Raw genomic sequence first — 23,658 nt, 5'->3', positions numbered from 1 at the left:
TTTAAAGCTTTACTAAAATAACCATTGCATGTGTTTGCCATCAGGAAGCTAAGGCAAGTGCTCCATCCAAGTGCTCTGGAGTACAGCACTGACTGGATACCAGAGCAGTGGTAGTTAATCACTGTCAAGGAAATGGTGCACAGTTTGTTTCTGGATATGCTCTTTTTCTGGTTACAGTTAATGACTGAAAATATTTTGAGCTTCAACTAAAGATCTGAAAGAGAAGACAGAGTTCTTGTTAAAATTGCAGACAACTTGAAGCTAGGAAGATCTGCATAAATATTGGAGGACCAAATGATTTCAAAATACTCTTGTGAAATGCAGAAAATGGTTAAGAATATTTGATAGAAATACATGCAAGGTTCTGTGCTTAGAGAGTGGAACAGATAGAGGACAGCCACATTTGTAGTAATGAGAGCCAGCAATAGTAAGATTAAACTCCAGGGAGAAAAGCTTTCAAATGAAGGATACAAGGTGAATGAAGTTGCCTTTGGTTATTGGATCACCATTTTTGCAGGTCGTTATGGTTGGGCATATGTCTATCAGGAGGAGCAGCTGTGGTCTTCATCTAACTGAAGAGAGTAGTTTAGATGACCTTATGAAGCTTCTTCTGGTGCTCCATAGTCATGATTTTTCTAACTAAAGGTAGTAGAGACTCTATATAACCCTCAGTGACTACAGAGTGCTCTTATGGAAAGCTTTCAGATGGGTGGGGCAAAAAATGTCTCTTTTGGTAACAAGGTTTCTTCACATTGTGCGAAAACAAGTGCTGTATGAATGGTTGGCCACAGTGTTCAGGGTATTCATGCGAGGTTCTGCAACATTGGCAGCTTAAACGGAAATCCAGCTCTGACATGAAACAGCTCTTATTGTGCCATTCTGACTATTTCCTTGGTTTACCTAGCTGTTGGAGTAAAAATACTGAGTTCCATGCTGCCTCTGTTTTGGAGAGCTATCTTCTAGATTTGGATCTTGAATGGTTAGTTGGTCAAAATGTATGTGTTTGCCTTAAAAAATATCAGTCTCATTGCAAATTGGGCTTGCATTTTGTTCTTGGGTCAGATGGATTGTCACAGCAGTATTACAGACAAGAGCAGTCAGTTAGGCTGGCTGGTGTAATTCCTGTCCTACAGCCTTTTTGATTTACCATAGAATCATAGGATAAAATCATAGAATGTTTTGGGTTGGAAGGGACCCCTAGAGGTCATCTAGTCCAACCCCCCTGCAGTGAGCAGGGACACCTCTAACAAGATCAGGTTGTTCAGAGCCCCATCCAACCTGGCCTTGAATGCTTCCAGGGATGGGGCCTCCACTACCCCTCTGGGCAACCCGTTCCATTGTTTCACCACCTGTATTGTAAAAAATTTCTTCCTTATATCCAATCTAAATCTACCTTGTTTTAGTTTAAAATTATTACTGCTTGTCCTGTCACAACTGGCCCTGCTAAAAACATTGTCCCCATCTTTCCTGTAGGTTCTCTTTAAGTACTGAAAGGCCACAATCAGGTCTCCCCACAGCCTTCTCTTCTCCAGGCTGAACAAGCCCAACTCTCTCAGCCTGTCCTCATAGGAGAGGTGCTCCAGCCCTTGGATCATTTTTGTAGCCCTCCTCTGTCCTTCTTGTGCTGAGGGCTCCAGAGCTGGATGCAGGACTCCAGGTGAGGTCTCACCAGAGCAGAGTAGAGGGGCAGAATCTCCTCCTTCTACCTGCTGGCCATGCTTCTTTTGATGCAGCCCAGGGTACGGTTGGCCTTCTGGGCTGCCAGCGCACATTGCCGGCTCATGTCAGGGCTGCTCTCAATCCTTTCATCCCCCAGCCTGTATTGATACCAGGGGTTGTCCCAACCCAGGTGCATTTGGCTTTGTTGAACCTCTTGAGGTTCACACAGGTCTACCTCTCCAGCTTGTCCAGGTCTCTTTGGATGACATCCTGTCCTTCTGGTGTGTCAACCACACCAGTCAGCTTGGTGTCATTTGCAAACTTCCTGAGGGTGCACTTGATCTCACTGTCTATGTCACTGATGAATATATTGAACAGTGCTGGTCCTAGTATGGACCCCTGAGGGACACCACTTTGAGCTGTTGACCACTACCCTCTGGATGTGACCATCCAACCAATTCCTTATCCACCAAACAGTCCACCCATCAAATCCATATCTCCCCAATTTAGAGAGAAGGATGCTGTGGGGAACCGTGTCAAAGGCTTTACAGAAGTCCAGATAGATGACGTCCATTGGTTTTCTCTTGTCCACTGATGCTGTCACTCCATCATAAAAAGCCACTAGGTTCGTCAGGCAGGACTTTCCCTTGGTGAAGCCATGCTGGCTATCTTGAATCTCCTCCACGCAGACATTGAAAGCTGTCATGGTATTATAACCACTATGTATATTAGTGTAGAATATAAATAAACAAGAGTACAAATTTAGTTTTAAGAAGAAAACTCAGTCATAGTTAAGAGTAAATCAGGACTTCTTTATATTTCAGCATAGGCTCTGGGCTGGTGTTATTTTCAAGAACACTTACTGGGTATGCTAAATACATGAAGTTTATTTGGCTATATTTTGGTTGGAAGATTTCTTGCAAGATGAGTACCCTGAAACCATGGTAAAAATACTCTAACCACTACAATGAGTGCCCATTGCTCTTGATAGAAACTGGCCCCAGGAGGAGATTATACCCCTAAATCTTAGGACTTAGTAGTAAGAATGACTTACCCTTCCTAAACATTTTAAGCTTTTAGTAAGTACAGAGAAAGTGTGTTAGTTGCTAACTTTCTGTAGATGGTATATTACATCCATGTGCCAGTCTTCTTGCTTGAATTTTGCAGGCTGCAGCAGTCAAAAATCAGGTTTACTCTGAAATTCTAATACCTGTTGTCATGGTTTAACCCGGCTGGCAACTAAGCACCACGCAGCTGCTCACTCACTCCCCCCTCCCTCAGTGGGATGGGGGAGAGAATCGGGAAGGAAAGAAACGCGCCCCCCCCCCCCCCCCCGAGCATGACGTTATAGGGTATGGAATAGCTCTTTGGTCAGTTTGGGTCAGCTGTCCTAGCTGTGCTCCCTCCCAGTTTGTTATGCACCTGGCCGAGCAGGAGAAGCTCAAAAAGTCCTTGAGTAGTCTGAGCACTACTTGGCAACAACTAAAAACATCAGTGTGTTATCAACATTCTGCTAATTCTAAATCCAAAACACAGCACTATGCTAGCTACTGTGAAGAAAATTAACTCTATCCAGCCGAAACCAGGACACTGTAAATGAGTTTTGTCTTTATAAAACCTTCTATTTTCTTTTTTTGTTTGTTCCTAGGGATCATGTTTGCTTTCAGTTGCTTTCCGCTTTCAAACTACTACTACTGAGACCAATGATATACCACAATGGAAATTATATACACACGCATGCGCACACACACAGAGACACACATACAAATTGAAGCAGCAGTTCTCTTCTGCATTGGCTTATATGTGGGTTGACTGGACTCTTTCTTGTTTTGATTGTGAAGCTAGTGAAGATAACATCCTACAGAAACTTGTCAGTTTGTGTACCAGATCAACAGAGCTTGTGGATTTCATTAAAATCTTGGGTTTATTTTGGAGTATTTCAAATTCAGTGGATAAATGAAGGAGTAGAAATAAACAAAACAAAGCTTATGCAAATAATAACAGCTGTATACTATTCACCCTGGTTTTGGGTATTGAGAAAGGATTGGAGGGATTATGCTTTACTTATACAAGGAAAAGAATATTTCAGCAACCAAGACAGATTTGTTTTAGATCAAAAAATAATTTTAAATCAAAGTCTAGCAAATAACTGAGAAGGTGATATATTTACTTTGCAATATGAATTCATTTTTACTTAAGCTCTATAATTAGTATAACCATTTCTTATTACTGATGGTAAAAGCTACTAAGTATCATCTGTAATATGAAATTGGTTTTGGTTATGCTTCTCATTTAAATGTCAGTTTGGAAAAGTGAAAGTGGTGGAAAGAGTTTCCTCAGCAGCTGTTACAGTAATTTGTTTTCACAGCAGTACAAACTTTGCCATCAGCTACTTTTTTTCCTTTAACATTTTTGTCCACACATAAACTAATTATTTTAGCAGAGTTAACTGTAAGTATGGAACCTTTTCAGAGATGTAAAGTAACAAATCAAGGAGTAATAATTCCTCATTGCTATAAATAAAACTGACAGTATTTATAAAGCTAATGTTACATACTTCAGTTTTATTGCAGATAGTCAGAACAGTATGTGTGTAAAATGAATTATTGTTGATTATTGCAGGACATTAGAGTTACAAAAGTGAAAAGTCAAGGTAGTTAATCCTTGGAAATCATAATTTCCTGTAGTTAATTACATGACTATAATTCAAATGTTAAACATTTGTCTAAAAATTACTTTCATGTGGGAATGTGAATCTCAAAACTATTCTGAATAATCGTTATGATCTAAAAATGGAGAGGAAATAAACCAATTTCTAATCTAACTCTATTTTGAACACTATAAATATTTACATTCATTCTTTGTAACCTGCCTATCTATATGAATGCCTGGTTTGAAATTGTTTCTTAGATTAAAATACATTTGCAAGGCAACTTTGTGATGTCAGGCCAAAATACCCTTGTGGTCAAAATGAATCCAAACTCTGGTGATAGCTTTGGATACCTTCCAAATTTTGTTTTTTCTTCAAAACGGTGTTCTTTTTCTTCAGCTGGTGGGTGTTAGTTTGTTCACTCCATGAATGATAATCTTTCCTTTCACTTCTGAAACACCAGCCTGTAAGACAAACAGTCTTTGGGACTGTTTGCAGTTGGTTTTCCCTTGAATGGCAGGTTTGATACAGTATCCTGGCACTTAACATAAACTATATTAAATATAAGTTACTCTAACTGACATAGATAATATTTGTGCCTATAACTGGATTTTATTTGCTGCAGCCACTTTCCCTGTTCACAGTTGCTCATGGAGATGCTGGTTTATGTAATTAGTCTGCTGCAATGCAGGCTTTGCAAAATCTGTAAATTTGCCAGAATTAAGGAGATTTAAGACTGTTTTCCAACTGAGATAAAATAAAAAGTTGAATTAGTGGCTCCCTTTACTCTGGCATGGGATTTCTGGTTTTAGTGGGTTTTTTTTCTGCTCTAGATGGAAAAATGAATGTGAAAATCTTTCTTGTAGTGTTTCTACCAGTTCTCGGACTATGTCCCTGCTCTCGCAGCTGGAGAAGATCAATTTGGACTCTGTATTAGGAGAAGCAGACAATGCCAGATACATTACCTCAAAGATCCTTCATTTGGTTCAGAGTCAAGGTAAATATCTAAGTTTTGTGGATTTAGTAGTTTTCCTTTTGAGCCTTTCTTCTTGTATTTATTTCTTGCTGGATTTTTCTTGAATTTTTGGTTCTGTTTGGTGAACTTGTTTATCCATCCATTTTTGTCACTGATTGTTGAAAGCACCTGTTTAAGGCCACATTTAATACTACCTGGTATAGTATTGGTTGCACTGAGTGCATTTTGTATTGTCAGACAGCTATAATTTAAGTAATAACTCACAGTATATGTGTGTGTGTGTGTGTGTATGAGAAGTTAAAGTATCTGAAAGTGAGCTTTCTTACAGATTTTTTTTCTTCACATTTTTTTACTAGGGCATGACAAGACTGTTGAATAAGTGAAAGCAAAAATTAGTTTTAAAATCACTTTCTCTTAGTTATTTTTATATAACTATATGCATTTTTCATAGGTTTTATTACTTGCTGTGTAGATTTTATCATACACAGATAAATCTGTATATGATTACATATTTTTTTTCTGCAAGCTAGTATATTAAAAGAAAAATGGTCTTTTTCTCACTTGCAGAAAAAACCAGGAAGGAGATGACCTCTAAGGGCTCCACTGGAATAGAAGTTATCCTGTCAACCCTAGAGGTAAAACCTTTTGATCTGTGTGGTTATGGGTATGTAACAAGTTTTCATTTTATCATTGGTCTTCGTATGATTGAATAGGTTATCCTAGCTAGTCTCCAAAACTTGTGTAGGACTGTAATGATTAGGTATGGTCTTTAACTTACTTAAAGTTTTCTCTCCCTTATTTTTAAATATTCTAAGAAATTATTTGGCAACTGTCAGCTCTAATTAATATGCCATACTACAAACCAGGTTTTAATTGGTTTTTTGGTTAATTCAGGCTTCGTAGTGGGATGGCTGGCTGCATGGTTCCATCTTAAGTTCTGTTTGATTTAGTGGTGGCAATTTCTCTGAGCTTTATAAACCAGTGTATTAGACTTTTACATTAAGCAATCTCTATTTTTTATTGCAGAATACAAAAGATCCTCAAACTATTCTAAATATATTGAATATTCTCATTGAGGTGGTCTCAGTTGGTAAGTTTTCATTAAGGAACAATTTGTGATTATATTCCTGTATTCTTCTGCAGACTTTTGTTGTTGTTGGAATTATTTTCCCTTTTTTTTTTTTTTTTCTCCCTGACATTTGCTAATGCTGATTTGTATGCATAATAAAAAGAACATAAAGACTGAAGTCATCTTTCAAATAATTGTACATAAATAATTTATGTTGCTATAAGTCTAAGTCCAGCATGTTCTTGCATAGTTCAATCATATATGAAGAAAATATTGCTGTTCTAAAGACTTAATTTATAATAACTGTAGCTTAGATACTTAATTGTTCTTTGACTTCTGAGAGATCAGTTGAGTTTTAATTTCTAGGTGGTGGTCGGAGAGCAAGCGTCTTAGTCACTAAAGGAGGGACACAGATCTTATTGCAGCTGCTTTTGACTGCCAGCAAAGACTCTCCACCAAATGAAGAATTAATGGTGCTTCTTCACACTCTTCTTGCAAAAATTGGTCCAAAAGGTGATAATGATACTCAAGTAACATGGCTTAATACTTTACAGTTTCATAATTGAAACTTAATAAGAATTTTCTTTCTATTATTGTATAAGCATCCACATACTCAGTATTGCTAGAGGAGAACAAAAGGAAGATTAAAATAGAGGGGAGGGAAGAATGGTGAGAAACGGACATGTAGAGTTGACATTGGTAGAAGGAATTCACAGTTCATTTAACTTAAATTTTTTTTATAATAATTGCAAAATGAGTGTGATTGATCTTGTATTTCTTTGATGTCAGACAAAAAGATTGGCATGAAAGCAAGAATTAATGGTGCCCTAAACATATCATTGAATTTAGTGAAGCAGAATTTGCAGAACCACAGGCTAATATTGCCATGTCTTCAAGTATTAAGAGTTTACTCAACCAACTGTAAGTACTGTAGATAATTCTTTTCTTTCCCATGTGATATAATTTTTTTTACCTAGATATGGTTAAAATATCAGATCTAAATGCTTGTTTAATGTTAGATGTTTAAAATAATTGCTTTTGTCTGGGAATTTGCTTTTTATATCATCAGATTGCTTAAATTCTAGTAACTGCTGTGAAGCATGTTTGTACTTCTTGTGTATCCTTGTTTTTTGTTCAAAGTGTGTGTGTGTTGGTATAAAGATACAGCTGGGGGGGTGTTTAACCAGTGCCATTGGATGTGTGGAATTTTGAGTTGTCTAATTTACATAAATGCTGATGCTTTAAGATCTAAGCCAGAAATGCTAACATTGTGCTTGCAGAAGCACTTCAAATTAAATAATTATTCTTTTTACTATAGATGCTCACGGGCTTTTTGCTTTTTATTACTTTATTTTTTTCACGATTGCTAATATAAAATTTGGCTCACATAGGAAATATTTCTTTATTTAACCTTTCCCTTACTCCTTGTGTTGAAGTGCCCTACTGTTGGGCTGATACTCTTCCACAAGAGCCTAATTTGTTGCCTGGGCAGGCAGTAGGAAGTTGATGAAAATAGTGTGGTTCTTGCTGTATCTCTGCTGTCGCTTAAATGCTCTTAAGTTTTACCATTGAGCCCAGAATGGCCATTAAACCTCTTAAATAAGTGCGGGAGATTGAAAACATAACCATATTCCTCCGAGAGAATTGATTTGATGATCTATAAGATTATGTTTTCGGGATGTTTACATGAGAACCTATAATTCATAAACGCCCAGTACTTTTAAAATGTGGAAACTTTATTTCTGTTGAGCTAATAAGGAGCTAAAATACTTTAAATGGAAGAGTTTAAAACAGATAGATACATAGATTAGCTGAAAACTTGCTTCATCCTGAAAAGGGGAAATTGAACTGAGTCTCTAATTTGGATTCTGACTAGATCAGTTCTGTTCCGTTGTATTTCCCACTCCTTATAAACAGAAAAAGTAGCAGTTTATTACATTCCAATTGCATTTAAAGTTTTTGTACAGTTGCTACCAAAAGAGTCCTAATTTTTCTTCAATTCTACTGCTGTAATGTTGCTGCTAACGATGATGAAATTGCAACTTGGGCTCAAGTAGTAAATTCTACACTAATAACAGCATTGATTATGTTGGAGTCAGTTCTTAGTTGCTCTCTCCCTATTTTGTTAAGAGTGCACATTGCTAGACTGAGTCAGGAATTGAATTCCTGTGACTGGGTCAGCAGTTTGTATTTTCCGTGGGCATTGGGCTTTAGCCATATATACATATAGTGTGCATTTCTTGAATGTAAGTCTTAGCATAATTTCTTTTAACTTGCTCCCTTTCAAATAGATTTTTTTTTTTTTTTTTTTTTTCTGAGAACATATATATAGCATGTAGCTCAGGAAAGCTTATACCTATTGGCAATTCTGAATTTTACAGCAAGCATTTGGCTTTTCGAATCCTGGTGGACATACCTGTCTATCCTCATACTGAAGGATAATAGCAAGTCATAGAACTTACTAGACTTGAAATTTTAGAAACCACTCTGTCTTGTTAAACTCTGAGATTTTTTAGAAGAAAATTCTTTTTATGAGTTATCTTAATAACAAAGAAAGCAGAAGCATGCATTAGAAGTAATACATGGTTTTATCTGTAAAGTAATAACCAATTTTTTTCTTCTTTTCCAAGTTTTATCAGGATTGGATTATCACTCTAATTATGTGCAGAGTAGTGTCTGCTTGTCGTTAAAGCACAAACATATCTAACATTTTTTGTACTTCAGAATTAACTTGCATGGATTTTACTTTGAGTGCATTGGTTTTTTCTTTTGCCTTTCTTACTACATTATCTTAAATATGGATTTTTTTTAACTCTTCCAGCTGTAAATGCAATGTCATTGGGAAAGAATGGAGTAGTAGAACTGATGTTTAAGATCATTGGCCCTTTTAGTAAAAAGAACACTAGCCTTATGAAGTAAGTAATATCTCTTTAATATAGTACATGGAAAAACCTTAGATACCTTTCAAAAATTACTTGTAAATGAAAAGCAATACAGAGAAATCAAATGTAACTTTCATTTGAAAGTTGAAGTGAAGGGAGGTGGGAAGGAGAACCACAAATCTGACAGTTTAATTTTACCCAGTAGAGTAACACAAAATATTTGAATGTCTAGTTACAGTACTCGTAAAAGAATATAAACTTTATTTTTTTTGTCTCTTAATATTCCTGTATGGAAACTGTACAATGGTTATCCTCAAATCAGGACAAACAGATCAAGACAATCCCATAATTTTCCTATTTGTTGGATGGGATCCCACATTTCCTTTGTGGTTTTAGAGTGACACTACATGTTTTATTTTGTAATAAAATTTTCTTTCTGCTTTACTTAAAGCAATTGTAGACTCTTAGAGCAAAACCATAAAACATAGAGTAGGAAGCACCAGCAATATCTGTCTAGTGGGCTGTTGTGTTTTAAAAAAAAAAAAAAAAAAATTTACTGAGTAATCTTAAAGTGGGGACTTCAGATATTTTTTCCCCTAACTGTGTATTCATCTTTTTTTTAAAGGCAATTTAGGGTACAACTAGATAGGTAGATCTAAGTGGCGATAGCCCTTTCTTTATACACTACCACCTTTTTGAAGTACGTAACCTGTAGAAAACTAATTTTTAAATCTGGTTAGCAAAATAATAGTCTCATACTGTTCATATTCTAATTTCACTACAAAAAATAGTGTTATGTTATCTAAATCTGGTATTTATGGTCACTGACAGCAATATCTGTCTAGGTGGCTTTTGTGTTTTAAAAAAAAAAAAAAAAAAATTTACTGAGTAATCTTAAAGTGGGGACTTCAGATATTTTTTTCCCCTAACTGTGTATTCATCTTTTTTTTAAAGGCAATTTAGGGTACAACTAGATAGGTAGATCTAAGTGGCGATAGCCCTTTCTTTATACACTACCACCTTTTTGAAGTACGTAACCTGTAGAAAACTAATTTTTAAATCTGGTTAGCAAAATAATAGTCTCATACTGTTCATATTCTAATTTCACTACAAAAAATAGTGTTATGTTATCTAAATCTGGTATTTATGGTCACTGGAGTGACCATCTTTTAAAAAAATGCCCTGCTCCTTTAAGCTGCCGCTAAAATTAGACATATGAACTTACTATTCCATGATGTGAGTAATCATATCCTTGTTTATGGTCTAAGATCAGATGTGTGAAGTCTATCTTTACAAAGAGGGTAAAAATACATGCGTTTTCTAGTTGTACATCTTGAGTTAATTGAGACAAGATCTTTGTGTACAAGAAAAATCTTGAACTGACGATCTTGTATTGCAGTACAGATCAATCAGCATTACTCAATATATTCATACACTGCCAGTTTTGACCTACAGTTTTCTATAATAGCGTCCTTTGCTTTGTGGAAGCATTTTTCTGCTGCTAACATAAAAACATGAGTTTCAGAAGTATCTCATGCGTTGAGTATGGTTCATAAAGATTACCTTGTCACTTAAGGTGGTTTTTTTGCAAAGGCTGAAAGTTTGTGTAGCCATTGCATTCGTATCATTAAATTTTGCCATCAGACTTCAGACAGAGCAGAGGTGCATAATATTTTAGTAAAATAAAATTTTAAAAGCAAAGTCTGTGATACAGTGCAAGCAGGAAAACATGAGGAGACAGCAGTAACTATTTTGTATACCTTTACAGTGTTGTAGATTAAGCTTACTGGTTGTTGTTTTGACTTTTCTTGTTATGTTGACAGGGTTGCTTTAGACACACTTGCTGCATTGCTAAAATCAAGTAAGTGTTTGACTCAAGAAACTGTTTGTCTAGTTGAGATATGTGTGTGCATATATACACAGAGTAAAACTATTACTAAGTGTGGTCAAAACAAAATCAAGGCTAGGAAATTTAGAAATGAGGCTACAGTTTATCTGCAGTCTCTGATGCTTTAATATTTGTGTGGTATATACATATATGTTTAATAATTAGTTACTGTCTCTTCAGTTATGCAGCAGAGGGACTGCGCTGCTTCTGCAGAACTGGCCTGGATCCAAGGTGGAGGAATAGCCTTTTACAATAATTTACCTCAGCCCTTCACTAATGGATATTTACAGCTTAACTCTTTATACATACATCTGAAAATATCTGTTGGATGGCAGGGGAAAATACAGGGTTTCTTCAGATACCTTTCTGAGTAATTTGGGCTTGGGTCCTAATGACAAGTCTTGTCAGTGACGTGTATGAAGGTGGAACCAAGGGTAATGAAACAGTGGTCTGTTCCCAGACATTGGCTATCTTGGCCAGCAGCAGTGGATCCTGACAAATGTAATCTCTGCAGATTTTGCACCAGGATTGTAACTGATGAGGAATTAAAAACTCATGCTCTCCAAAGAGTTGCATAAAAAATGTAGTAGTCCCAGTAGTTGGGCAAGAACTGAAGCATGATTAGTTTTGCAGAAAACCATTTCAGATAAATGATAGGGAACTTCTGTACTGATTATTACAGGGTGCTGAGTTTTCTCATGTTTGATCAGTGTGATACCTTGGTCTTAAAGATTTGTGTATTTACTAATTTTGGAGTTTCTCCTTGGGAAATTTAGGGAAGGAAATACTTCTGAGTTATTGCCAGTATTCTGTTCTGCAAATTGGCAGTTAAAGTTTAATGTTGGGGAAAGAAATTAAAATTCTAAAAGGTGTGTCTTTAAAACAGGAGGTCTTGTGCATTTATTTTGTGGTCTTACTCAGTCCTGAAGGGTTTTGACATTGTAACTTCCTATACTTCATATAAGTAAGTCTTTTCATAAAGACAGTAATCTCTGGTGTGTAGAGTCCAGTTATCATACTGATTACACAGTATTTGGGGCAGGAGTATTTTGGATTTATGGAATTTGAGTGATAGTTGCTGCAAAATTGTTTGGATTACAAGCGGTAAGAAGTCTGTTTCAAATCTTGTATCTACACAATGTGTGTGGATGGAGATAAATATGCTTTATATAAACACTTTGTGGTTTTTTTTTTTTTTTTAAATTTCCTAGTTGACAGTATCTTACAATTACCTTTAAATGTAGTGCACACTGTTCTTCTGATAAACCATGATAATAACATACAATGTTATTCTGAAGAAATTATTCAGTCATTTCTGTTTAGGTTGATGTAAAACCCTGCTAAGCATGACTAAAATACTACTTTAAATGAAACAATTCAGTTGCTTGGATAAAAAGAGTAATTTTTACATTGATTTGAAAATACTGAAGTCATTGGGCATTTTTTAATTGTCTTACCTAACTTTTTTTGTAAAGAAACAAATGCCAGGAGAGCAGTAGACAGAGGATATGTGCAGGTGCTTTTAACAATTTATGTTGATTGGCACCGTCATGACAGTCGACACAGATACATGCTCATACGTAAAGGAGTTTTACAGTGCATTAAAAGTGTTACAAACATCAAATTGGGAAGAAAAGCATTCATTGATGCCAATGGGATGAAAATTCTTTACAACACTTCACAAGTAAGTTTATCTCATTTTTTTTCTTGGTGGTGGTGGTTTTGTCTTTTAGGCCTTGAAAACACATCCTGACGTCAAATTTGTCACAGTTCTTTTATGATATTCATGGTCATTCCTGATATGGGGCTAAGGATTATTTTCTGTATTTGACTAAGGTGGAATGAAAGAATACAGAATTAAATTAATATTTGGGATAATTTGGCTGTGACTATCTCTGGGCGGGCTGTTGAACTTAATTTAAAAAAGGAGGGGGGGAAAAGTCTTCTTATTTTGAAGTTTAGGTTCTTGAAAAAGGTGAATTTGAGTTAGTAGTCATTCTTCTGACCTTCAAAGGAAGCATTAGCAAAATTTATTGTAAAGAAAATACTTTGCTATTAGTGAATTCTAGAAATCTGGAAAACAAATGCAGTTTGAGTATTAGTTTGAGAGATACTTTTCTCTTGTCTTCCTTATTTTCCTGTTAATAGGAGTGCCTTGCAGTAAGAACTCTTGATGCCCTTGTCAACACATCCAGCCTAATAATGAGGAAATGTTTTCCTAAAAATCGTCTCCCTTTACCAACTATTAAAAGTGCTTTCCATTTCCAACTCCCAGTTATTCCTGCCAGTGGTCCTGTGGCTCAGCTATACAATTTGCCTCCTGATGGTATGGTTATTTTATAATATTTTGTCTTTGAGTATGCTTAACATTGCTTTATGTAGGGTGGAATCAATTGCAATTATTTGTGTTCTCCACTGAAATCTGGACTCTGAGACTCTTGTCAGCTGGCAAAGGGTCTGTGGCTGTTGCTGTGGAGCACCAATTTCTAATGTTAAGTTTTAACTGATGAAAGTTTTGTCTACACGTATGTGGCTATGTTTCTGTGATACAAAAGAAAAAATAAAACAGAAACTAAGATATGTTATTCATTAGTCTCTGAAGTTTAAAGCATTGGCTGTACACATTAGTTTGCAAACTTAAGTGAGTTAAAAAGAGGGCCTCTTGATCGTACACATTATCCTATGTGAAATGTAGTGTACATCCTGTTCTATGGGAGTGTGTATTCTTTTGATTTCCTTCTGTTACTCTGATAAACTGGATATAGTGAATTTAGATTAATGTGTGCCATTTGAAGCATTGATTTTTTTAAATTGTTGTGGTTGCTCCTTCATTTGCATGATGAGAAAAGCAGAGCTGCTTTCTTGGACTGTTGCAGTCTCTTAGCCAACACTAGTCTGCAAAGCAGTTGTATGATGCTTTGTAGGAAATGGATTAATCCCATTGTGAACACCTTTCATTATTTTTGGATAATTAATGTTTAATGCATTTTCAGATGTGGTGAAATAGTTTGGTACCTGGGTAAGCAACTGATGAAGTTTGCTGTCAGAAAGTTACTTCAAAAAGAAAAGGCAGTCAGGCTGTTTAATATCTTCTTATTCACAGTATCTCCGAAAGCAAAATGTGATCACAGTCTGAAAGAAGACAGCTGTCCTACTGGGGTTCATATAAGTCAGACTCAAACTGCAGGGTTTTATAGAGTTTGTTTATGTTTTGTCTTCAAAGTAGCAAGTAGATTTAGAAGTGTGTTCCAAAATCCACAGAATTAATGCAGTATTTTTGGTGCTCCATAATACCTGTTTGGAAACTTCCTATTCTGTTGAAGTAGACTGCTGTTCCCTGATAATGGGTCAATACTAGTTGACACAATTAAAAGCTTCTGAGACCTCAATTTTTTTTTCGGACATGGTCATTGTTACTTACTTTGGGAAAAGGTGTCAGAGCCATCTCATTTTTTGATGACCTCAAGACGTGCTGAGATGTTCTTGGCACATACGCATTGTAAAGTATTTCTAATGGCCATCTGCTGTCTTGCTGGTTTTTTTGGGGTGGGGAGGTGTTGGGTGTTTTGGGGGGGTTGTTTTGCTTTTCTTAAACCAGAAATCTTTGTTTTGACTTAAAACTGGAGGGAAGTGTAACGAATTGAGTCTGCAGTATTGTCAAACAAGCATTTTGGTTTGTAAATCTGGTAATAGTAATTAATGTTTGCTAGTTGTTTTTCACAATTTTTTCAAGTGGTAAGTAAAAAAGAAAATAAACCCAGAACACAGAAATTCTTTTGAGCATATGTATTGGATTAAATGTATAATTTGCCTTACAAAACTTTCTTGTATCATAGTGGATGATGTAGTAGATGAAAGTGATGATAATGATGATGCTGAAATAGAATCAGAAGTTGAAACTGAAAATGATGATGATAAGGACCAACATTTTAAGGTTGGTATGAGACAAAGCTAATGCAAAAATCAGGCACAACAGTTTCTATTTTTTTAAGTTGCTTGAGACATGTATATAGCTATATATTTTGAGTGTTTAAAAGACTTTAAGGAGGTTTTCAGGGCAATTTCTAAAATTAAAAAAGCTGAAACTTCAGGTGCTGCTTGAAAATACCAACCTTTGTTGTTCAGATTTCTTCAAGATTTTTATCAAAACCTGTTTGTTTCACGCTTCATGTGTGTGGAATACGGTGGAACAGAACTGCAAACTCTTTTAGCAGTGTTCTGTTCCCAACTTGTATTTCTCTCAGCCCTCTTTTCCCACCTCTGCTTAGTATGTAGGAGCTGCTCTAACTTTTTCCATCATTCTGGACTGGGATTGACTAGGTCAGTGTTTCAGCAAGGCAACTTTGAAGTTCTGCCAGCTGTAGAGGTAGAGATCAAACCTCTTACTGTTGTATCACTTTGGGAAGGTCTTGTTCTGCTCTCCAGCTACCAGTAAGGACATGAGAGGACATTTTGTCAGAACTGCCTTATTCTATATTTTTGTTACATGTATTCAGGAGTTAACTGAATTGGAATGACAAATTTTATTTAAGGCTTTCATGAGCCCTGATGAAAAGATTATCTTCTATAGAAGCAGTTATTCCTTTGTCACTGCAGCCCGATGAAATCTCCATGTTCCAGGTTGCAATAGTTGGATTATGTACAAATCTCATTTAAAGTAGTCTGATGTCTGTGCGTAATACATTTGTATGAAAGCAAGAAAATTGAGATGTGTTTAATATTTCTGTTGAAATGAAGGCTTTAGCATACTGATAAAACTGAGCGGCCTAAACTTCATGGTGGTGCAGTTCAGCTAATTTTAAAATAATGATATTGAGCTTTTAAAGCATGGCTGTGTCAGAAGTAAAAGGTGAATGTAATTATTTTAGAAGTTTTATAACTTTGGATGCAAGGTTAATTTGTGCTGGTGCTCTTTCAGAATGATGATATTGAGACTGATATTAATAAGCTGAAACCTAGACAGGAATTGGGAAGACCCATAGAAGAACTGAAAATGTATGAGCAATTTTTCCCTGAACTTTCAGAAAACTTTCAGGTAAAGTATATGATTTCTAGTGCATTCTTTGTCATGATGGGTTGACTCTGGAATACGCTTTGACGTTCCTCTTTGGGTGAATAGTTCCTCTAGCCAAACAATGAGAGTCTGCAGTTCTAGAGCTACATATGAGAGTGCTATACAGTGAGTTATTTAGTTAAATGTTGTGGGTTACTTTAACCTTGACTGAGACGGGGACTGTGGGCAGATACTGTCGTGGTTTAGCCCCGGCTGGCAACTGAGCACCACACAGCCACTTGCTCACTCTCCCCCCACGCGGTGGGATGGCAGAAAGAATTGAGATGGAGAGAATCAGAAGAGCAAAAGTGAGAAAACTCATGGGTTGAGATAAGAAGAGTTTAATAATTGAAATAATATTTTTTAAGACGTAATAGAAAGGAAAACCGCGGGGCGGGGAGGAGGGGAGAAGCAGGAAAAAACAACTGATGCAACTGCTCACCACCCACCAACTGATGCCCTGACAGTCCCCGAGCAGCGATTGCTGCCCCCCAGCGAACTCCTTCAGTTTATATACTGATTATGACATCTTATGGTCTGGAATACCCCCTTGGCCACTTTGACCCAGCTGTCCTGGCTGACCCCTCCAGCTCCTGTGCACCTGGCAGGGCATGGGAAGCTGAAAAGGCCTTGATTGGTGTAAGCACCACTTGTCAACAACTAAAACATCATGGTGTTATCAACATTATTCTCATTCTAAATCCAAAACACAGCACTATGCCAGCTACTAGGAAAAAAATTAACCCTATCCCAGCTGAAACCAAGACAATATAAAGGAAAACTGTTTTCTAATGTCTGATTATTGCATACAGCAGAAAGTAAAATAGTAAGAAAGGACACGAGCTTTCAGACAAAGATTCATAGGTATTTCCTTAAATGCTATGCACCTCTTTAATGTAGTTGGTTAAAATATTTGGGGAATTGCATTGACTTGATAATTTGTTCAATTGAAGAACTACTTGTTTATTGCTTTGACACTATCTCTTTTAAAAGCTGAAACTTCATTGCTACGTTTGTAAGTTTAAAACCTAATAGCTGTTGTCTTTTAAATTACACTTATTTTGGATTATTGCAAAACATACCTTAGGAACAATGAGAGAGAAAGGTTTCTAATATAAATGAAAACTTAGGAACTGTTTACTTTTTTTTAATAAATATTTAAATTTTTTTTCTTATTTTTTTTAAGGAGTGTGACTTAGTTTCCAAGGAACCAAAGCCTTTTGTACCTGATGCAAATCTGGGTGGACCTATTGTTGTTCCTACAGCAGGAGAGGAGCACTCTGCTGAAGCAAACCAGTCAATGAAAGGAGTTGCTTTGAAGGAGAGCAATCCTTTATTGACAGAGGAATACAATAGAAGGCCAGCCTTTCTGGAACTACCAAAGAAAGATAGTATCAAAGACAGTAGTTTACATCAGCAAAATGATCAAAGAAACTTGCTTCCATCATGCCAGTGTCTAAGCCAAGAAATTGTGAAAGGCTTGGACAGAATCAGTCTTCAGAACAGTGCAAAAAATGATCAGCATTATGGTATAGGGTGTGTAATAAAGAAGGAAAGCAAAACTAGCCTTACCACACTTGCTTGTAGCAAACCTTGTGAACACGTTTCACCCTGTGGAAGTAGCCTCTTTGAAGGATCATCTGTCCAGCTGGGAAAACTCTGCTGCACTGGAGTGGATTCAGAGGAAGAGGATTCCAGGTCTAGTTCATCAGGGGAACAAGTCATGCTTGAGGTTTCTGATGTATCACCAGTTCATGACTGTGATCTTTATATTGAAATGGTAAAAACCACAAAATCTATCCCTGAATATTCAGAAGTAGCCTATCCAGATTATTTTGGACATATTCCACCCCCATTTAAGGAGCCCATTCTGGAAAGGCCATATGGGGTGCAGAGGTGAGTTAACATACTCTTTTTTTTGATGTTGTTTTCGTTCTCTGGAGGAAAAATCTTTAGTATGAGATAAACGGGCACATATACAGTGTTTACTTTGGCATCTAAAACTATTTTCAGTGAGAAGTAGTTTGAAGGTAGGTGAGTAGGCATTGATCAATGCAGAGACATAAACAAGGACACAATCTGATTCTGTAATTGCTAATTCTAATTTTGTAATTCAGTTTGTAAATACTAAATTCATTTATAGTTTCCCTTTCTGTGTTCCCACCATCCGCCATCTACGTTTTGTAGAGAAAAAACAACCCACAAAAAAATCCCAACAAAGAAATGTAAAAACCCACCTGAATGCTCCCTTCAGGTCTTAGCAAAGATAGGACAGTTAATAGTTTAAAGATACTTCAACTCTTCTCTTTGGTGTGCTAACAAAGCTACCTTTCAGGAGACTGTAGTGGAAAAAATTAAAAACCTAATACACTTAAGTGCTTGTTTTTAGCGTTTGCACTATAACAGAATTTAGAGTTAACAAATGCTGAAGATGCAGTTTGTGTTAGGTCCTGCAGAATGACACACAATAAACACAGGATGAAAAATAATAAAAAAAACCCAGCAAAACCCACCTCATCAACACACCCATTTATTTCTTCACTGAATGATGTTAGAAGATGAAGGGTGATGTGACTCTTAAGAATTATTTGCAGAGGTGGTATGAAGAGCTGGCTCATATGCATAGTAGGTTACTGTAAAGACAAATGAGCATGTTAGCAGAACATATTAATAGTAGATATGAGACCTTGCCACTTGCTTTATTATTAGATCGAATGCTTTTAGCTTTATACTTACAACTTTAACCAGTTTCATGAGATTCATCATATTTACGTTTAGTTAATAAGATGATTAAGAGATTAATTGTCTTTAGGTTGTAGAAATGAAATCCTTTAGCTGTTTCACGCGTGTTGTAACAAAGTGATCTTCCTAGTGAAATGACCATGTGTTGAAACACTAATGATGTAATGAATATATTATTACTAGAAAACACCGTTCAGTGTTGAAGGAGAAGAACCTTCCCTATAAGCTTTTTTTTTAGATAGGAGATCGTCTTGAGTCAGAAATCACCTAAGAACTGCATTTTAAGAAAATCTTGCAAATCTTCATGTATGTTTTGGTAGTACTTAATTTTACTTAGGAAAAGTCAGAATTATTGAGTGAAGTCAGGTAAAATTTGTCATTCCAGTGCTTGTTCTTAGATACTGTATTAACTCTGCCTTTTAACAAACCTACCCGTGTGGTTATACATAAATCTGATTTCTAAACTGTGAAGGTAGTTCTAGAATATATTTTATTTAACTTTAAGATGCTTTATTTGTGTTGTATTTTCTATGTTGAAAGTAACTTTTTTAGGTCTTGTGTGAAACAAGAATGAAATACCATACAATGTTGCTAAACTTGAATCAAAAATTCTGCATCACCTTTTTAAGGTACACTGTTGTAAGAATTCAGTTTTCTACAAATGACTCTTGTCTTGTTACTGCAGTGTAACAAATTTCTGAGAACCTGTTTAAAAAGTGCTTAATTATTTTAGGAATTCATAGTTTATAGGAAGGTGGTGAAAATTAGTTTGGTAGGGGACATGGAGAAGCTTTTAAGTCTTCTACAAAGCTGTGTCCAAACTATTTTGGCATTCAGTGGGATTTATGTTCTCCTTAAAGTAAGCAGTTAGTTACTGCTTGTCTGCTAAGTCTTCTTTAGGAAACAAATGGTTGCCTTAATCCACCCTTGTAATTTAAGAAACCATTGTGGGGAGCTGAGGTGGGGAGTTAGTGGGTTTTCGGTTTACTTATATTAGACAAATGTGGGGAGGGGTTTAGTCTTGTGGGTATACTAGGAGAGACAGTGGTTTTGAATTTGTGCTTTGGAGTGCTTTTGCTTTTTCATTTACTTTTAGTAATGTAATTTTCACCAAATGTCTCGCAAAGTTTTTATTAAGAGAAATGTTACTGAGAATAACTGAGTTGTTTTATATTATTCTATCTTTTATGGAAGAAAATTATTACATAATTCAGTAACCTATAAATTTGGATTAATTTCCTACTTTTTTCCATTCCTTAAAATTTTAGGTTGTTTTTTTGCTGTATGCTTTAGTATTTTGTAATCACTTTAAGTATTTTCTAGTCATCTGACACTTAGAAGTGATCGTCAGGTAAATCAGGATCCACAAAGGACTGACCTGTAAACAAAGAGCTCCACACCAACAGTGTTGTTTTTATATTTTTTTCCTTTAATTATCTTAAAATAGTGTCTCTCTTTCTCTTGGTTTTTCGGAACCTGAAAATGTCCCCTACTACTTTTCCTTTTCATGTACATCTTGAATACCATTTCTTTTTTCCTTTTGTCTACAATGTTTATTACTGTGGTATTTGAATGCCTCATATTCATTTATGGATTTTGTCTTGGCAAAACTCCTGCGATGATAAGAAGTATTATGACCCTTTAGAGCTGAGGCATACTATGATCTAATGAGTTGTGTGGGATCAAGTGCAACATCAAAGATCTGTGGTTCTGCCCTGAGCTAACCCTGATCAGATAGATTGTGGCAAGTCAGCCTTTTTACAATTTTGTCACTATATTGGACTTGTGACTTGTTTTCTTCTCCAGTTAGTTTTAATTTAATAAGAGGTGCTAGAGTCATGCACTTACCTTCTTTTTCTCATTTGTTAGCAATATTTATTTTAATTAAATGGAGAATTTCCAGCCTGAACATACTTTACTGCTCTGTTCCTATATTCTTCATTGTTAATCTGCCTCCTTTTCTTCTTATTGCAGGTGCTGTGAAAGCTTTTCCACACAGCTCTGCCACTATATTTCATTCTTGAACTGCAACACATTCTTACTTTTCCACACCAGGACCTAGACACTGCCAGTTGTGCAATGGTTTTATGATCTGGATAAACATACACCTGACATTTGGCTGACATCACCAAATTCATTCTTATTTGTTACCTAGTCGATAAATGAACCTAGATCTCCAGAGGTGAAAAGCTAGTGCACTAATACACTCACTGCACGACCTACTCTCTAAAACTCTTTAATTTTAGTTATGGTAGGACTCATGTAAATTACTAATGTTATCAAGTGCTCTCCTGGATTAAAGCATTAACATAAGTAATGTTTGAGTAATTTCTGCTTCTACTATAAAGTATGAAATGGTGCATTTTTTTCCATAAGATGAAACCCAGTGGGTTGTGTGCATGAAAACTCAGATCCCTCACATACAAGTAGTGGACTCAGTCAGCAGTGAATGCAGGTGTTTAAACTTAAGTACACTTACAGTTTGTGCACTTAAGTGGGGATGAGGCTGAGGTCTCTGTGATAATCTGTCCCACTGTCTTCATGTCAACTTTGTTAGTTTTCATTGTTGTATGAGGGAATTTCTCTGTTGCAATTGGAAACAGTATGCAACAATTTAAATGAGAACTCTGCTTTTTATTTTAGGACAAAAATATCTCAAGATATTGAAAGACTGATTCATCAAAATGACATTATAGACAGAGTTGTGTATGACCTTGATAATTTGAGGTAAGTTTTTACCCTTCTGAAAACAGTATTCGGTGAATACTCTAAACCTGTTCTACATTCTCTGTGATATGATTTGTAATACTTAAAGCAGTATTATTACAGCAGACTTCAGGGAAAGTTTCATCTAATATAACACTGTTTCTGCTATTTATTTATAATATAATAATATATTTATAATAGGCTGTATTTAGAGGAAGGCACAAAATAATTTCTGAATTGCCACATGAAGGCTAAAATAAACTTAATGAGTTTGGTTTAGTTAAGTTTTTTTAATTCATTTTGGTCCCTTTTCTTTTTCTACTCATAGTTCTTCAGTACCAGAGGAAGCAGATGTTTTGAAGTTTAATTCCAAATTTGAATCTGGAAATCTCCGCAAAGTTATTCAGATCAGAAAGTAAGATGTTTCAGCTCTTCTTTTCACACATAAGGCCTTTTATTTCTGCTTCTTAAAAAAAGATTGATTTGTTTTTGTTTAGAAACGAGTATGATCTAATTCTGAACTCGGATATAAATAGCAATCATTATCATCAATGGTTTTACTTTGAAGTCAGTGGAATGAAAACTGGCATTGGTTACCGGTTTAACATCATCAACTGTGAAAAGTCAAACAGTCAGTTTAACTACGGTAAGATACATTTCCCATGCTTTGAGAAGAAATAAATAGAAAAATACCTGTTCTAGACAGCTCAGCTGTTTCCATCCCTCTGCCCCCGGTTCAGTAGCATATTCATGTTGTCAGGTCTTTAATAGTATTACAAGAAAATGTTTTGAGAAGTTTCAGCTAAAAAGAAAAAAAGTATCTTAAAACACTGTCTGTCAGTTTTTAAAATGAAGTTTTGTTGTAAGTGAGGGCATAGCAGAAGAAATTCACTTGTGGGTGAAGCTAAAATTTGTTCTAAGAGCACTGGGGGGGGGGGTGGCACAACATCACCAAAGCCTGTTGATCCACACAGGTGCAAGAAGACTGATAGCTGTCGTGGTTTAATCACTTTCTCAGTAGAGGTGTATTTTCAGATAAGAAAGTAAGCAGAAACATTCTTAAACAGTTTTGTCTTATTGATGGGAAGAGAGGGACATTATTTGAGAAGGAAAAGTAAGTCTCCTTTGAAATGCTGGGCTTCACAGGTGACCCTTGTAGTCTCGAGCAAGTACTGTTTGCTGCTTGTACCTCATCCAGAAGTACTGATTCACTGAATATGCCTTTCTTCCACTTGTCTGTTGCGGGGGGTGGTGCGGAAGGGGTGTCATTCAGCTTAAAAAAACCCATTTGTGTTGTGAGGGTTTTTTTCCTGCTGGATTTTCTGAAATTCATCCTTTAAGAATGAGGAGAAGCAGCTCCCTTCTCCCTGCACCAACCTCAAACTCTTGGGACAGAGTAACATTGTGTTTTTCTTTGTCATAGCTGTACAATTCACGTGGATAAAATCCAAGAATAGCAGGTAGTTTGACCAGTAATAAGATGCTTTTAAATTATTTACTGATCTTCATCAGTTACCGTAGATCTTGATTCATATGTTGTATATACTTACCTGTAGTTACTTTTGGTTTTTTAAGTACACTGACTGAATCAATCAATATATTTGGCTAATTATCTAACTAGTAAATAATGTTCAATTAATATGTGTTATTTTCTACTCTAACTTCATATTAGGTTTTCAACTTAAGTATATTCTCCAAAAAAATTGAAACTTTAGAGTGTTACTGTTTTTTTAAAAAAATAAACAAAACCAACTGCCCTGAAATATCAGTTATTTTCCAGCTGTCCAGGTGAATGGATGAGATTATAAGTTTTTTGTATTCTCTTTTGAAGCCTTTTGTAATGGTGAGTTAGATGGAGTGGGACGCAAGACTTCTTGCAGATTTATCATTCAGGCTAACCACAGCTTTCATTTAAACATTTCATTTTGGTCTTCTGTAGGTCTGATTCTTTCTTTTTTTTTTAATTTGTTATTTTCTGAAAATTAGGACGTGATGAGGAGGGATAGGGAAGAACCATTTATTACCTCGTTGAA

At 35.9% G+C, this 23,658-nt stretch overlaps 1 protein-coding gene across 10 annotated transcripts in view; it reads left to right on the top strand.

Annotated features, from left to right (window-relative positions):
* Nucleotides 1–23,658, top strand: part of AGTPBP1 (ATP/GTP binding protein 1) — a 76,514-nt gene that overhangs the window by 21,680 nt on the left and 31,176 nt on the right. For 9 of the 10 annotated variants that reach the window (XR_004841224.1, XR_004841223.1, XR_004841222.1 and 6 more), the window contains 15 exons: nt 5,176–5,306; nt 5,853–5,920; nt 6,312–6,375; nt 6,721–6,867; nt 7,144–7,275; nt 9,176–9,269; nt 11,060–11,097; nt 12,600–12,808; nt 13,273–13,450; nt 14,961–15,058; nt 16,043–16,159; nt 17,364–18,073; nt 21,563–21,646; nt 21,954–22,040; nt 22,123–22,271. Coding sequence is in view for 6 of the 10 variants with exons in the window: in XM_035888885.1 (XP_035744778.1) it covers nt 5,176–5,306; nt 5,853–5,920; nt 6,312–6,375; nt 6,721–6,867; nt 7,144–7,275; nt 9,176–9,269; nt 11,060–11,097; nt 12,600–12,808; nt 13,273–13,450; nt 14,961–15,058; nt 16,043–16,159; nt 17,364–18,073; nt 21,563–21,646; nt 21,954–22,040; nt 22,123–22,271 (2,306 nt within the window). In the remaining 4 variants the exon portion in view is untranslated. The remainder of the gene's footprint in view (nt 1–5,175; nt 5,307–5,852; nt 5,921–6,311; nt 6,376–6,720; nt 6,868–7,143; nt 7,276–9,175; nt 9,270–11,059; nt 11,098–12,599; nt 12,809–13,272; nt 13,451–14,960; nt 15,059–16,042; nt 16,160–17,363; nt 18,074–21,562; nt 21,647–21,953; nt 22,041–22,122; nt 22,272–23,658) is intronic. The other variant, XM_035888889.1, reaches the window with a different exon arrangement.

This window comes from Egretta garzetta, unplaced genomic scaffold (genome assembly GCF_000687185.1).
Source record: "Egretta garzetta isolate BGI_Z169 unplaced genomic scaffold, ASM68718v1 scaffold41, whole genome shotgun sequence".
Taxonomy (NCBI): Eukaryota; Metazoa; Chordata; class Aves; order Pelecaniformes; family Ardeidae; genus Egretta; species Egretta garzetta.
Note: the sequence above shows the minus strand (reverse complement) of the source record. Positions and strands in the feature narration are given on the sequence as shown.